Source organism: Talpa occidentalis, unplaced genomic scaffold (assembly GCF_014898055.3).
Source record: "Talpa occidentalis isolate TD23 unplaced genomic scaffold, MPIMG_talOcc4v2.1 talOcc4.7, whole genome shotgun sequence".
NCBI classification, from domain to species: Eukaryota; Metazoa; Chordata; class Mammalia; order Eulipotyphla; family Talpidae; genus Talpa; species Talpa occidentalis.
In genome coordinates, this window is record NW_023605083.1 from 26,753,121 (window position 1) to 26,769,496 (window position 16,376).

Here is a 16,376-nt window from a genome sequence, read left to right on the forward strand (position 1 = left end):
GAAAAAAAAATCTACCCTTAAACAAACAAACCATGTACTCAACGAAAGCTGACAAAGATGACAATCTGGAAGTGATTTCTAATTCCCTCACAGAAGCTGACAACTGAAGAACTCAGATTCTCTGGACTGAGACATGGCGGCAGTTTCTCTTATTGAAAATTAGGGAAAAGATGAACTTGGTGGACCTTAAGCTTTTCAACATATCAACACCTCCTGCCCAAGATGGGAAACCAAACATGTCACCTTGTAAAAGGACAAGACCCCTCTTCATGCATTTTTCAAAATTGTATAATTTAATGAGCACATATTTTTAGCCATTTTAGGAGATGTCATGTGTAATGAAGCATTTTTGTCTATAAAATCAATCCATTGCTACACATTTACATAAAATAAATGAATACTATTAAGTATTATGTAAAAAATAAAACATGACTTGTGTTTAAGAACAGTTACCAGAACCCCACTCTTGTCAATGTGCATTGCTGGCTGACTCAGCACCAATGTGGTGATAAGCAATTTGAACTGATTAGAATTTGGTCATATACCCACCACCTTTTGGCCACTCACAGAAAGGGTTGTTGGGTCAAGTTAGCTATTATAACTTGAAAGCTCAAGATATGTGCACTTGAAAGAAGGCCACACTACAGGTACCTTTCATACATCCCTTGAGATTTCATCAGAGACAGAAATTTCAAAAATAATTTTAGTGATGTTTAGAAGAGTGAAGTAGGCTAGAGTTCCTGAAACATTCTTCCCAAAGGTCAAGACCCATGGTTGTAGCTTTAGTGGCCTTACCCAAGGGATGGGTGTGAACTCAGTGGCACATTGAAAGCAACAAGAGGGCTTCCCTAGTGGCATAAGGGGTTAAACACAGCACTATGAAGCTATCCTCAGCCTCTGCAGCACGAGTTTGATCCCAGATGGCCAGGGGCCTACCCACATGGCACAGCAGACCTCTCCTGTCTCGCCTACTGCTCCCTTCAGCAGTGTATTTCATTCAGTCTGGCTGTTCTGTTCCCCCCTCTGTCTCTGATGAATCCTCTTACCCTGCTGCCCCTCTGACCTATACCCCAGTTCTTTTATGTATAAATAAATAAATCTTAAAAAAAAGAAAGCAACAAGAACACTTGAAAAGTAGATTTGTCTATTGTTCATGACTGTTAATAAAATATTAAATTATACCTGTTGTCAAAAGTCCATCAATGACAGAAAACATGACAGGATGTTTGAATCAGGTTATGAAAAATGATAAAATCTGAGGACTTCAAGTGAACAGAACATGACTTGGGTTTGATGTTCATTCTATATCAAGATAGCTGGGAACAAAGGATTAAATCACCACTGATAGATCATTTTAGGTGTGAGTGCTATTAAATGTGCTAAGCAATATCCAAGGATGTCACTGGCAGATATAGAGCATAGAAAATGGCAATAAAACCTGGATAAATCTAAGCCAGTTTTTATTTTAGAAGGTTAGGAAGATGAGGTGAGGAAGTTTCTTCTCCAGATATTGAATCTCAGAGGTGTTCAATGGCATCATCAGAATTAGAACATAGGTCTCCAGAATCCTAGTTTAAAACTCCCTGGGAGCTAAGACGGGAATCAGGGACAAAGAGACAGTAAATTAGAAGTACATTCTAACTTATAAGAAAAGGAAAGGACTAAAAAGAGAAAAGAAAGAAAAGCAAAAGAATAAATTAAAGTGTAGATTTGCAGGGCAGGTAGAAATGTAATCTTGACTGCTCCATTTGCCGTTGGTAATGGAAACTGCCCACGTGAGCTGTGACAAATATTCTATCCTGGGACAAACTCTAGTCAGGCTCCTCTAAGCTTTTTCAAGTAGACCCAGCCTTGGGCATATCCTCAACTGTAAGAATTCTGCTAAATCAGTTTAATCATAATCTCCCACCCTGGATTCTAATTAACTTTGATATGTTACCAAATTCCTTCTCCTGTGAAAAGATACCCCATACTTAGAAGTCTAGACCCGTCAAAGACTAAATGCTATAGGCATGAAATCTCTGTTAAATGTCAAATTAAATGTCAAAGCAGAATATATCACTATCAAATTTCAGCTCCCATAGCTTAACTTGTTGGCCCCTATGTTCTGGGTTGGTAAATGCTCCAGGAATCCACGCATATCGGTGTGTCTAAGGGATAGCCATTGCACAAACAACATGAGGAATGCACTGCAAAACCCAGAGTCAAGCTTCCTAATTTGGCAATGAATAAGGCAGCACACCATGGCACAGACATCAGACTGGACAAGAAGGAACCAGGAGCCACATGGCTACATTGGAGGGAACACTCACCTGGCTGCAATAATGTTTGATGAGGTCAAACACAAAGCCACGATCCATGAGTGAGAGAAGGTCATACAAAAAGAAAGCCAGACTGATGTTCATCTTCTCTGCCTGTTCATTTTCCTTAAACACAGACACAAACACCCAAGTCATTCTGTGGTGAACCCATGTCATGAAATCTCAGGACCCTGATGGGTAAATTGAGAGAGGCAGGGACTATTTTTTTTTTTCATCCACTTTCCTCAGAGAAACACTGGGAAAAGTCTGTAAAATCACAGCAAATATAACTTAGTCCTTCATTGATGTGTGTTGCATTGAGTCAGATAATTCTTCATCTGTGGTTAATATTTATTTACATTCCTTCCAATCTTTTTTCTTTAAATTCATATATATATACTTGAGCTTATTTTCTATGTGCAAAGTTGGGTCCTGAATTTTTTCATTCAACATTATATAGGGATATTTCTCTACATTTTTAACATGTTTTAGAAACTAATTTTTAGTGGCTGCCTCATATTTTTTCATATGATTTAACCATAATTTAGTCTATTCTGGTAGCTACAGTTTTGAGTAAATTAACTTGAAATATATCATTATAGTCAATGAGATAGATAATAAAGACTGTTAAGGAAATTTAAAGGATAAAAAAAATCAGTTTTACCTAAGGAATTTGTTTTTCCAATTAGACAGCAGCAACCCTAGCCTAGGAGAGGTCACAGTCGTACATGGTAGAGGGGACTCTTGCATGAAATGAGACCAGGGTTTTGTTTTTATTACCTCCCAGTGCTCATATTTATGAGGGATTTTACAACACTTCAGAGCAGTAAGGGATTCATTTTTTTCATGTTTATGTCCTTTATCCTCAGACTTTTCTCTGACACTAAGAAAATATGACTTGAAAATATTTTTCTGTTACAACGTTCAACCTGCCAATTCAGGCCATACTGCTAGCCACTGGGATGGATGGAAACCTGTTAAAGAAGTTTCCACAGTGTCTCTGATTGGCAAGCCCTCAAGTTCTCAGCATCTTCTCCCTGGGCCACTCCTGGCCAGCTTATTTAACTGACTATTCTAGACTTGGGATCTTCAGACTTGGCTTTGCTTCTAGCTGTGTAACTTTTGGAAAGTTTATCAACCTCATTGTACATCAATTTTCATGTCTGCCAAAATGGAGTTACCATTGTCGGCTCTCACAAAGGTTGCCATGAGAAATAACCAAATGAAAATCTTCTCTGGCGTACTTGGAACTGTACAAACTCTTCACAATCATAAAAGCATTGATTATGATGACTGCTGCCTCAAATTTTTGTTTTATTTCATTTATTTTTAAACTTTCTATTTTGAAATAATTTCAAATGTACTGAAAAGGTACAAAAATAGTACAAAGATCTGTTGTATGCTCTTTAATTGGAATTCACCAATACTTGACATTTTGCTGTATTTGCTTTATCATTGTCTCTACATACACACACAAAAATTTTTGGAACCATTTGAGATTTGATTGCCAATATCCTGCCTGTTTACCCCATAATACTTCAGGGTGTATTTCCTAGGAAGAAGAATGATGTCTCCTATATCTACAAGGATACCACAATTTCAACCATTGTAATTTCTTTATAGCAATCCTGTGACACCATACTAGGGTCCAATCCAACATAACATTCTGTTTTTAGTCGTGTTTTTAGTCTGTTTTTAGTCAACTAGTTATATTTTAATTACTGTATTAAGAGGATGCTTATTTTTCTTGGATTATGAAAATAACATATGTTCAAGGCAAGATATTTAGAAAGTAGAGTAAAATGACACAGTTACCTTCTGAGGTTTTATTAAAAGGGCTGCAATCTCCGAGGTGACCACATTAACAATAGTCCTTATGTCATCTTGGAAACGGTCGGAAAAACGTGTCTTCCGAGAATGGTCCTGTTTATCCATGTTATGTACATACTGGGCCATGCTTTTCACCTACAGAGGGGATGAAGGAAATGTCAACACGAAAAATTGGTGACCTGCTTGTACACTGTAGAAAAGAGGAAAACACTGGAAGAAAAGCTCATTCACAATGGACTCACTAACACTTTATCTGTGCGGGTGGTAGCTTGAGCAGGCTCTGCACTAAAAAATGCGCCTGACATACAAATGGTTACCATGGTGGCAGGAGGTGGGAAGGGTGTCCTCTTCATGACCCCAAGTCAGGGGACTCCCTTCTTGTTGTGGACAAAGCCAGGGAGCTGAATTCTTTAGCTACAGTGTCATAAGACTCCCATTCCCTCAACTGCCTCCATGCGGGAAGGCAGACCTGGGCTGGGCTCCCAGAGCCACATAGGCGTCACTGTCACGACACACAACACATTACATTAAAAGAAGCTGTTATGATATTATTTCTCATGTGAATTGAAGTCATCTCTGTCCTGAAACTATAGTAAGGAGAAGAGTGAAAACGTGTTCCTCTTATCTTGGATATCCAGTTGAAAGGGGAGCACAGTTTTTCTAGAAACAATTCTGCAGTATATTAGCTGGAAATTATTTGGAACATTGCCTCCAAGAGAAATTATGTTCTGCATTTTGACCGATCAACTTATATGTATTTATATTTACATACACACGTAATTGAATAAAAATTTCGTCAACTGGTGGTAGAACACTGGCTCAATGCCTGCTGCAATTTCAAATCAAGATAGTGCTTATTTTTTGGACTTATTCCTGGGGCCAGGAGATTCTTGGATCAATACAACCCCCTTTTGATACAGTCTGAGGCTTACATTTCATCCTATTAGATGCTTAGAGATAATAAAGACAGTATGAAGGGAAAAGCTGGGGGTCCTTGTGGTGGGTTCCTACCCTCTGCGGTCATTTTCATGATTGTATCCTGGTTGGTCAGAGTCAATGTAAATAGAAATAGCCCTGGGAATTAAACTGCCTACATTTGCTTGAAGCTGACCCCCTAGGTTAGGGTTAGGAGAGGGAACAAAGAAAACTGTACGGGGAAAATGACCTCTAGCCACAAGAGCTAATATGGGAGAACTTTTATGTATGAACAGCAGATTTGTTTCTAAAAAAGCAGATCTGGCAATTTTCATTTTGCTGAGACAAAGATAAAAAAACAACAAGAATGTAAAATAAGAAGAGAAAAACAGAAACATAGGTGTTATGTTTCATGAGTTTTAGGATAATGCCAGGGCCAGCTTGGGGAAGACCTAAGAATATAAAATTCTGAAGCCTAGTGTCTGAACCATGGGTTCTCTTCAGTGAGTTCAAGACACAGGGACCGGTCCTACCCCTCAGAGTCTCACACACTTGGTGGAAGAATCTGAATGAGGAGTAGGAACTGGACCCCATGTTTTCTGACAAAAGTGTCTGTCATGACATTCCTAACAAAGAACCCATGAAGACAAGGTTTCTTTGTTTTGGACCACACCAATCCTGATTCTTTTCTGGCTCACCTAACTCAGTACCAGACTTTTAGAACGCACTGTTGTATTCAGCTCCTGCCTGCTGAGTTTGGCCATGCTACAACCAAATAAATAATTCTCACAATACTGCACTTTCAAGTGCCTCTTTTCAGCTCTCAGCAACTTGCCAGCTACTGTGTCCTTCAGATCTCCAGGGAGGAACATCCAATAGAAATATCAGTGGATGCTTATCCCATTATTCATAGGGCGGGGTAAAGCAGGAAAATATTTCCCCCCATATTGGCTTTTGTACCTCATTTGAAGCAGGGATAACTCTAAAGAACCTCTTGATGCAAAACTATGTGTCCTTAGTAATTAAACTAGGTCAGCCATTTACCTCTAAGTCGCCAGAGTATGGCTCGGCAGTTTCTAGAAGCACAGGGATTTATTCATTAGGAAGTGTGAAATTTGCCCAAGGACTGTGCTCAACAGCTCTGATGCCAAAGTGGTTGTTCATTAGCACTTGGGTTTTAACACAACTGAAGGGTATTAAACCGCCTGCATTGTTGGCTAAGCCCACAGAGGCTGTCATGTCTTTCTCTTTAAGCTGCTTGGGAAAAAAACATTTTGGTTTTTAAATAACTTCCTGGGCATCCATAAGGCAAATGCGCAAACAATGCATGGAGACTGAGTCGGAGATCAGTTTTCTCGCAAAGTTCTGGCCAGGCTACTGTTTTCCATTTGCCTCCACCACAATCCCTGGATCCCTTACTTGCCTTTCTCTGTCTAACTTTTAACCTGATCTCCATGGAACACACCTCTTAGGCCTTCCTATCCTTGGGCTGCAGCACTGCACTACAATTGAAAATAAGATTTTTGCATGTTGTCAATATGTTTTATGAAAATGTTTATAAATTTGAGTTTCTAAGGAGAGGCAAAGTGCAGAAAAGCCTGGGCTTACTTACACATTTTAGAATTGGGGCTCTCCTCCTCTTTAGCTGGGAGGGTTGAACAAAGTCTTGGCTTCTTGTGTGCCCAATGGGGATAATTCCTCAGACTAGTTATCTCACAGGGTTTAACTGAGCCTACAAGGAAGTATTAAAGGGCTTCCAAACCCTCATGTTTCAGTATTCGAAAACCACCATCCAGCGGTTTGGTTTTCCAGTCCAACAACTACAGCATTTATTAAATAAGATCTAAGAATGGCTGTGGGGAGGAAATAATGTGACATGCAACAGGTGTATGTGTGACTAAGGCGTGGTATGTATGCACACAGATGTATGTGTGAGCAAATGACACAAAACATCTTTGAACGGGAGCAGTACTTTCCTTTGGGACTTTGTTCTATGAGATTCTACAATATCAAATTTAGCTTTTGCATCTTACCCGAATTTTTATTTGCAACCTGATAGATGAACTCAGTTTAGGATCAATTTTATGAATTATCTATAGATGGATTATGAGCCTGGTGAACCTTATTTATGGTGCGATTGATGGTAGGTGGGATATTACGTAGAACAGTATTTACAGGGCATGAAGTCTTGGTTTTGATTCTTTTCATGCCTCAAGAAGGAGTTGTACGGATAGTCCATTTTCTGGACACAGCTAATGCCCTAATGCCCTAATGCCCTAAGAATAATGTGAACATTAGTCTCCAATCTTAATCAGCTTGGTGTTCAGAAAGCAAAATCCTGGTGCTGCATTGGTACAAATTCCAAAAGACCCCTATCTCTGTTTATGCTTCACAGAGCAGAGGTGGTACAGACCTGTGGATCTTCGTCGTGCTTAGAAGCCACCTGGGAAGACAGGTGCACACTCTGGCTTGCACCCCATTTTTGCATTCAGAAGTTCTAGGAAGGGTCTGAGAAATTGTTTAATTTTCATTAGCATCCCCAGTTGATTCTGTTGCAATTAACCCTTTCTCAAACTAGAAAGGGGCTGGAACTTGGTGAAAATCTAAGGATCTGAGCCCCTGGACCTGCTTCTGTGGCATGGACCTAACTTTCTCTTAACCGTGTTGCATGTCACATCATTTCCTTCCCAAGGGATGTTTTATTTTTGTTTCCTTTGACCCCCTTTTTTTCTATGTCCTATTATTCAATATTGTTCTGTTTTTATTAGACTTGAACTTACATAGATGAACTAGAGCTCAGGTAGAAGTCTATTACCCTCGCTCCTTTTTTTTTTTTTTTCTTTTTATTTATTTATTTATTTATTAATTTAATTTTTTTATTTTTATATTCCCCAAGCAATTGCAACCCCTTTATTTTGACCCCAATCCCTCCCCCCACCCCCACCCATCCTCGCTCTGTCTTTGAAACAGAATACTAAGTTAAACAATGGGAAGATAAAGAAAAAGATAAAAATAAAGCCAGTAAATATAAGCTAACTCTACCACGAAATTTCAGTGTACTTCTTATCCTCACATAGTTGGTGATTGTTTTATACCTCTTTCATTTAGCAAAAAGCACCTCTACCGTCATTGACAAAATGCTTATTCTTAGCGGCTTTAATGATAAAATCCTTTAACTTCCAGTAATAATTTCCTGATATGGGAAACATCACTGTTTCTCTGCAATATGCTTCTCATACCTTCTGAGCTTAAATAGAAATTTGTACGGATCTCACCAGAAGCTCAAAGAAGAACCAGGCATACTTGAAGACCGTTTCTCTCACCATTCCAGTGCTGACCACCATCTGCAGGGCAAGTTCTTCATGGAAATGCTAGACAAGAACCACAAAAACCAGTCACTGATGACAAGTGCTTTATTCACCAACAACTCTTTTCTTTTTTATCAATTGTCATAGCTTGTTAGTGACTGAGGTATGGAGGCTAGATATCTGAGACCACAGGTGGTTAGCAAAGTCAATACTGAAGTAACCTGAGACTGGACATTTAGGGAAGTTGGTGGTGGTACCTTGCAGCAAAGCTAGGTTTGAAGAAATGGCCTCAGCACAGGTGTGTGAAGGTGAATTTCGGGTGAGCAGTCCGAACTGAGACTTCTGTGACTTTCTTCTAGATTATGCTGTAAATTCACTGGGTGACCATGTGCAAGTCACTCCTCTCTCTTTCCCTCAGTTTTCTCATTCAGAAACTCAGTTGGTTGGCAGCAGTACTTCTCAAATTTGATGTGCATCAGAATGCCCTGAGGGCTTGTTAAGACAAAATCACTGTGCCCCACCCAAGTTTCAGATATTGTATAGGTCTGGGGCAGGGCCTGAGAAATTTCATTTCTCACAAGTTCCTAGGTGATGCTGGTCTGGGGCCCTCATTTAGAGAAGCACTATCTAGATGATATCTAAACTCCCTTTTAGACTGGACAATTGTTTTTATAATCCCACTATAGCTTCGTGGGATGCGTGATGAGATGGGTTTATGAGTAGATCTTCTGCATTAAAAAGAAGAGTGGGAGGGCCTCCCCGGTGGCACAGCAGTTGAGTGCTGTGTTGCGAAGCTGCCCGCACCCTCTGCGGCGCCGGTTCGATCCTCGGCTGCTCCCCGGCCACCGGAGGAGGGTCCCACATGGCGCTCAGACCTCTCCTGCCACCCGCTGCTCCCCTCAGCAGTGTACTTCGGTCCTTCTGCCTGCTCTGCTCCCCACTCTGGCTCTGGTGGGTTCTCTCACCCTCCCGCGCTTCTGACTGTGCCCAGTGCATGTATAAACAAAACAAACAAACAAATAAATAAATAAATAAAAACATGCCTCTATAAAAAAAAAAAAAGAAGAGTGGGAAACAGCCTGAACTCATACAAATTCTAAATTCCTAGTAGGGTCAGATGCTCAAAAGTTCCTCAGCTCTGTTTTATGTCTATACTTCTCTTCAAGTCATCTGACTATTTGATAGTAAATGTGCAGCTTTCCCATTCCCTACTTTATCTGGTTACTTGTTAATTGTTCCTTAAAACAACAGTTTTAAAGAGGAAAAAATTAAGACTAAATACAGGCAGGAAACCAAAACATTCCAGTTTGCCTGAGAATGTCTTAAAATGATAAACCTTGCATTCCAGAGACCCCTTCGATCTTGGGCAAACTGAGATGGCTTGTCATCTAAGCTAACCACAAAATGATGTCTTGGGACTTTTTTTGTGTGTGGATTTCACTCATTTCACAACCACAAAACCAGAATAAATACAGATGAATGAACTCACTGTTTATTGTTTAGTGGATGAGAAAGCAAACACGACTTGAATAACCCTAAGATAATATCCCAAAGTACTGACTTATATGGACACTAACTTTGAAAGTCAACACCCAAATCAAAAATTGATTATAGCAAAGATTGCCCTTGCAAAGCTTTAATTATCAATAATATACAGTATGCACGCAACCTAATTTACTGAGTCTTATGTATATTAAAATGTGAGAGTTATTCAGCTAACCTGAAAGGAGACAAACAGAAAATCTGCATGCAGATGTCTGGGTATTTTAACTATTTGTATTCCCAGTCTGTTTAAGGTAGTGAATGGAGAATGCTTAAGTGTTTCAGCTTCTCAGTCTGTTGCATTTCATTCTGCCAGTAAGTCAAACCTTTATCATCTTAAAATGTTAACACATTTGTCTTCTGGTGAATCTTAAGTGCAGTTCTCCCCTCTGGGAGAGGCATGAGCTGAGTGTTAATCTAGCAGGTGGTCCAAGTAGGACATAATGTAACCTGGCTACACCAGGATCTTCCCATTATAGGGAAGACACACTCTGAGCAGCTTCAAATGTAACCTCTGAAAAATAGGTCAGTTTGACTTCCAGAGTCTTATTACAGCAAGGCAAGAAGAGATTAGAGAAGGATAAGCTGCTTCTTAAAGTAATTTATGCTGCTTACCAGGCAACATGATTAACAAGAACACTGTGCTCCAGAGGTTATAGAAAATAGCCAGGTAGCTAAAAACCCTGTTTGCCAAGCTATTAAGGAAACACACTGGCTAAACCTCCCTCTGAAGATGAAACAATTCTCTGCTGGTCACTTCAATGACCAGTCAACTCAAAACAACTCAAAAGCAAACATGACTGTGCTCTTGAGAAATCAGGCCAGGGAAGTCAGATTGTAGGCAAACTGTGGCTTTTCTTTTTTTCCTAATTTCTACTTTGTTTTTAGTGTTTTTTTTATTTTGAAAAAGACGAAGAAAGAGAACTTTACTTTTCACCAGTTAAAAATGACTCACTAATCCATTGATGTTAAGATTTGGGTTATGCTCACAATAAATTTTATAACATCATGTTTGTTTAAGAAAAAAAAAAAAAGTGGTACTTACAACCAGCCACTGCAAATCACTAGTCTAGGTGACAAATTTATTTCACTATCTAACCACCTCTTTCACTTAAACGACTGATGCCTGGTACCTCTCCTAGGTGCCTGAATTACTTCAGTCTTCCAGTGCCAGTCCCACTAGGGCCTCCCAATGTCTAATCCTTCCCCTACCCAGTCCAAAGTGAGTCTTGCTGAGCCTCATTTCCCCCCAGCCTGTTGAATAACCATTTCCCTGAGGTGTTAGCAGTTACAAATGTTTCCTGTGTTATCCTTCAATTAGCATATTTACACTTTAATAGACCTCTTAAAAGACACTCAAGATGTTAACTTAAGTAACTTACTAGAATGGTGAGACTTCTGGGTGCCTGGCAGAGGAGAAAACTTGGGAAGGACAGCTTTTCTCTCACCACCCCTGAGCCCACACAGGCTGTGACTGTGATTGGAGACTTGTGTTACTGTAACGATTTCTGGTAAGCAGTTGGGCAGCTTGTATGTAAAGTTTCTGAACTCACAGGTAAGACTGACAAGAAAGAATTACAAGGAAGCATTTCCTATTGCTCTGATATGCCATACTAATTATTGCCACTGGCTTTTGTTGAGGGTGAACTGTGTCCTGTACCCTTTTTATTGAAAAATAAGCTAATGCAGTGGTTCTTAAAAGTGTGGTTCTTAGACCACCATCAGATGGGAACTACTTAGATAATGCAAAATGGGGGGCCCTATAGAATTATTGAATCAGAAACATTGGGTTGGGGTGGGGGACAGTGGGGCTGGGTTTAGGGTTGGGTTAAGAAAGGAGTTTTAACAGGCCACCCAGGTACTTCTGATTCATGGTAAAGTCAGTGAACCACTAAGTTACCAGGCAGTTAGTGGTGAAAAAATGAGGGATAAGTACCAGCTCTGTGAATGGGGAGCCGTGTGTGTGGGTGTGCCAGGAGAATTGGAATAAGGCAGGAGAGCCTCCTTCGTGTCTATTCTCAATCATAGTGAGAGGGCACAGGCAAATTATCCTCACACTGCTCAGTACCTTTTTGCTGACTGGCCTGGGGACTGCAGCGGAACTGGGAACATCGTTATTGACAGAGCTATAGTAAGACATCCGGTTGCAGTTACGATCAGCAATCTGAAATACACAAACCACGACACAACAGTCAACCAACAGTGTTCACTGGAAAGATGAGCCAACCTTGGAAATTACAATCTGAGAATTCTTTTTTAGTATATTTCTTGACTGATTTTTTTTTCTGGTTACAAAGGTAAAACAACTGCCACAAATGAATATGAAACAAAGCAAAGAAGGTAAAGTTATATCTACTTGCAATTTGTTTATGATTAACAGTTATGTATGTAGCAATCTATAGTTAAAAGCTAGTTAAGAACCAGACTAACTGAACTGTAGTCCCTTCTGGGCCAGCAGGAAAAAAACATGTGGGAACAGTGCCTCTTAGTGGGTTAATGTGGTAGTGTACCCAGTCTCCTATACTCTGTATTTAATACATTAATACATAATTTAACACCTTATCAAAAAACACTTTTGAAAGGAAATTGGACAATAATTTCTCCCAATTACAAAATAATTAGAAAATTCTTAAAATCATTACTCCACATTGAAATTTAGTATTTTTACTTTTATTAAAGGAAAACATAATGATCAAAATTGCTAATGATAGTGGCAGACCAATTTCTTTCCTGGGATATCAGAAGATGGTATTGCTTAAAGGGACCTTGAACATGAGCTTGTGGCTGGTTAACAGCCGACTCTCAGGGGAAGGGACTGATATGTAACAATTGCCAATGTCCAAGCTGTAAATCCTTCCATTTCAAGTTGACATGACATCACTCAACAGATCTGGGAGGTGTATAGTTGCAAACGATTATACTGTATTTCCACTATACAGATACAACAAACATAAATAAAGATAAGAGAAAAATGTAAAATAATTCAGAAAGGATAAGGCTTGACTACTATCTTTTAAAAATGGAGTAATTCTAAATTTGTGGACAAGTTGCAAAAGGGATAGAGAATTCATGTATTCCCTTCATTCAGTTTCCTTTATCTTACCATCTTAACATTTATCAAAACAAAGAAATTAGGATCCGCACATTATCATTAACCAAGTCACAGACTGCATTCAGCTTTCACTAGTTTTTTCCCCCAATGTCCTATTTCTGTTTCAGGATACAATCCACAGTGCATTTAAATTACCTTAGTTCTTAATATATTTTATTTAATTGCTAATTCATATAATTAAATTTTAATAATGTCTGTATGTAACAACTGGTTCCAAAAATTCCTGAAAATTTAAAAATTGGCTCTTAGAAACTGGTACAAATCAGCTTCTGAACATGCCTGGGCTGATTTTTAAGTAAAAAAAAAAAAAGCGTAGAATATCAATAATTTCATGTGTTGTAACTTATAAATCATCAAACACTCTAGGGTTGGGCCCTGTGTTTTAGATGATTCTTAAGTTCGGCCAGAGTTCAGAACCTCTGTATAGGTGAAGAAAGTGAGACCCAGGGCAGGAACTGACTTGCCCATGACCAAAGGCTGGATGGTGTCAGAGCGCAGAGCCAAGCCTGGTCTCCAGATTCCCTTTCTCACAACATACCATCTCAAGTGGGTGAGTTGTATAAGAGAAACTAAGTCTAAATCTAGATTTGATTTATCCTAATCAAATGATTTTACTTTAAAAGCTTAACCATTCTGAGGCCACGGGAAACTGGAAAGAAAATTCAGACTAACAATTAGTAGCTTTGTAAAAAAAAAATCCACATGGAATTATATACTTAAAAGTGTGAACCTTATGGTATGTGAATTATTTCACAATTTAAAAAAATTCAACAAATGAGAGACATTCAACAAAATATACCTGACCAGTCATCATCAAAACTGTCAAGATCATAAAAATTAAGAAAAGCCTTAAGAAATTTCACAACCAAGAGATGTTGAAGGAGACATGATTACAAAATATATTGTGGATTCAAGAACCAAAAATGAACAGTAGGAAAAAACTGAGAAACTCAGAATAAATATCAACTTTGGTTAATACTAATATCATTATTAGTTCATTAATTGTGACAAAAGTCCCATTCTAATGTAAAATATTAATAAAAGGGAAATGGAATGTGAAGTATACAGGAACTATTCTATATTCATAAAATTTTTATAAATCTAGAGTTGTTATAAACTTTATCACAAAAAAAGCAAAGAATTGATGGCAGGAAAAACAATCTAGGGCAAATCACCAACACTCTCAGCATCTCAGTTTTTACTTGTTTATAAAATTTGGCTTTGCTCCTTGGGGTTATTATTTAGGATACCCAATCTACGGGTGTTAATGAATCTAAAAACCAGACATGAAACACAAAAAACAATCTTTCTAGGGATCAAAAAAATTAAAGCTAAATATTTTTCTGCTTGAAAATAAAATTCAGGGTATTCATTGGTTCCATGAGTTTAAACAGCTACACTCTAAAAACTTGTCATAGAGTTCATTAGTTCCAAGCAGGTCCTCCACTGCTAGTCTTATCCCTGCAACTTTCAGAATGGTCTCTAATCATTTCAGAAGAAAAGAATAATAACTCTAAAGCTGAGCCTTAAAGCATTGGACCAAAAAACAGGCAACAGCAATGGTTGATTTTGTGTTGCTTCTCCAAGTTAGTAAAAGGCCAGTGTCACTTTCCAGGATTTGCCATCTTTCCTACCTTTGAAGACATGATGTTCTTCACCTCCTCATCTGCTGCACAGTGTGTCCCTGCAAGGTCTGGATTACTGCTGCTTATCACCCGGGCCTGAAGTAGCTTGGAACTCGCAGTGGCAGCAGACACGCGTCCTAATGTACGGTGGCGGGGCTCAGGGATAGCGGTGGAGCTGCCTGTACCCCGCCAGGAGCAGACATGCCAACAGAAAGGAGATCAGTCCATTACTGGACTTGAAAGGGGATGGGTAGAGAGTAGAAATGAAAACCTACTAGATTAGGTCTTGGAATTAGGGTCTTCGTATCAAATGCTTGTGGAGGCTGGAAGGCAATGTTTTGGGGATAAGTAGGGTATAAGGCAAAAGGATGTGATGAGAACTGTGGCGAACTGAAAATACTTCTAGTAATAGACCAAAAAACAAAAAAACTATTAATATTATTCTCTTTACTTTAAAAGTAAGGAATATGGCTCTACATTTTGCTGCATTCTGCTAGAGAATTGATGAAATTATAGGGTAAACAGATTTACAAGTTTTAGTCCCCCCTCCCCACCAACGAACATTAGTTGGGATCATATAACAAGTAGAAAAATGCCAAGTTTCTTCATTTGGGTTTGGAATTTTGTGAACTTGTTATACTTTTTATACCATGCTGATCAAAAGGTCTGCTTGATTACTACCTATGTATGTAATTAGCAAGTTGGGAGAAATAGGTTTTTATTGTTTCAAAAGTTTAGTGAGGGGGGAAATGAAAAATGGATTTTTTTCATAGTGAAAAATTCAGGAACCACTGCTTACCACTGCTATCAAATATACATTATTTTCTTAGCATTATTATCCTGACATCCTTGGTATGCACTTCATCTTTGTAAGAAGAGTTTCAACTGAATCAGAAATTACCACCTGGGTAAGTGACCAGCAAGGAATTATCAAATAGAGAGGCAAAGTAAGTGCTTAGAGTATAAAAAGAGGAAAGAAGAGAGGAAGAAAGCAGGGGAGAAAGTCTAGAAATAAACTTTGGATTTCAGCATTCATGAAATTTTGTGTCATGCTGAAAATGTCATTTTTCAATTTTACTTTAAATGATGTGGCAATGGGGTGGGAATTGAGGGTGCCTTGACTCCCCACACTTAGGGTGATGCTACCTGACTTGGGCATGTCCCTCTGCACCTCCGGCAGGCGGAAAACGTAGTGCACGTAGGAGGCCAACAAGCAGTTCCTCCCGTGTAGGTCTTTGCTCAGTTCTTTGCTGTTGTGCAGACTGTTAGCGATGGCCACCACGGATTCGAAGGCAAACTGGGAGAAATTGGCTGAGGAATCAAGAGAAAAATGATAGCCCCACAGCTGGTCCTTAATGAACCCTAGGTGGCACGTTCTCCAGGCACTAACCAACCAAAGCAGGTAGGTCAAGAAACAGCCTGGTATGGGTTGAGTTATTTTAGAAGGCTCCAGCATGCCCGCTCTGACTACTGCAAACAATTGCTTCATCTTCCTCCTCCTGTCAGCGCTGTGGCTTTTCATGACAAAGACTTGAGTCTGTCCAGACATCCTCCCCTCTCTAAACCATGCTATATACGGGCATTACCCAGTGGAATCTGCAATGATGTTATCTGTATAATGCTAGAAATGCAGACCCTTAGGTCCCACTCCAGCCCTAATGAGTCAGAATCTGCATTTAACACAACGCCCTGGTGATTCTCATGCACACCATGAGAATGTGCTGTTACACAGCATGGATTCTTG

The 16,376-nt window shown here is 39.2% G+C and overlaps 1 protein-coding gene across 4 annotated transcripts in view; it reads right to left on the bottom strand.

Annotated features, from left to right (window-relative positions):
* Positions 1-16,376, bottom strand: part of DOCK8 (dedicator of cytokinesis 8) — a 194,651-nt gene that overhangs the window by 46,809 nt on the left and 131,466 nt on the right. For all 4 annotated transcript variants that reach the window (XM_054688877.1, XM_037491968.2, XM_037491966.2 and 1 more), the window contains exons 21-26: positions 15,779-15,943; positions 14,642-14,811; positions 11,964-12,059; positions 8,321-8,416; positions 4,116-4,265; positions 2,313-2,426 (exon numbers count right to left, since the gene is read on the bottom strand). In XM_054688877.1, coding sequence (XP_054544852.1) covers positions 2,313-2,426; positions 4,116-4,265; positions 8,321-8,416; positions 11,964-12,059; positions 14,642-14,811; positions 15,779-15,943 — 791 coding nt within the window. The remainder of the gene's footprint in view (positions 1-2,312; positions 2,427-4,115; positions 4,266-8,320; positions 8,417-11,963; positions 12,060-14,641; positions 14,812-15,778; positions 15,944-16,376) is intronic.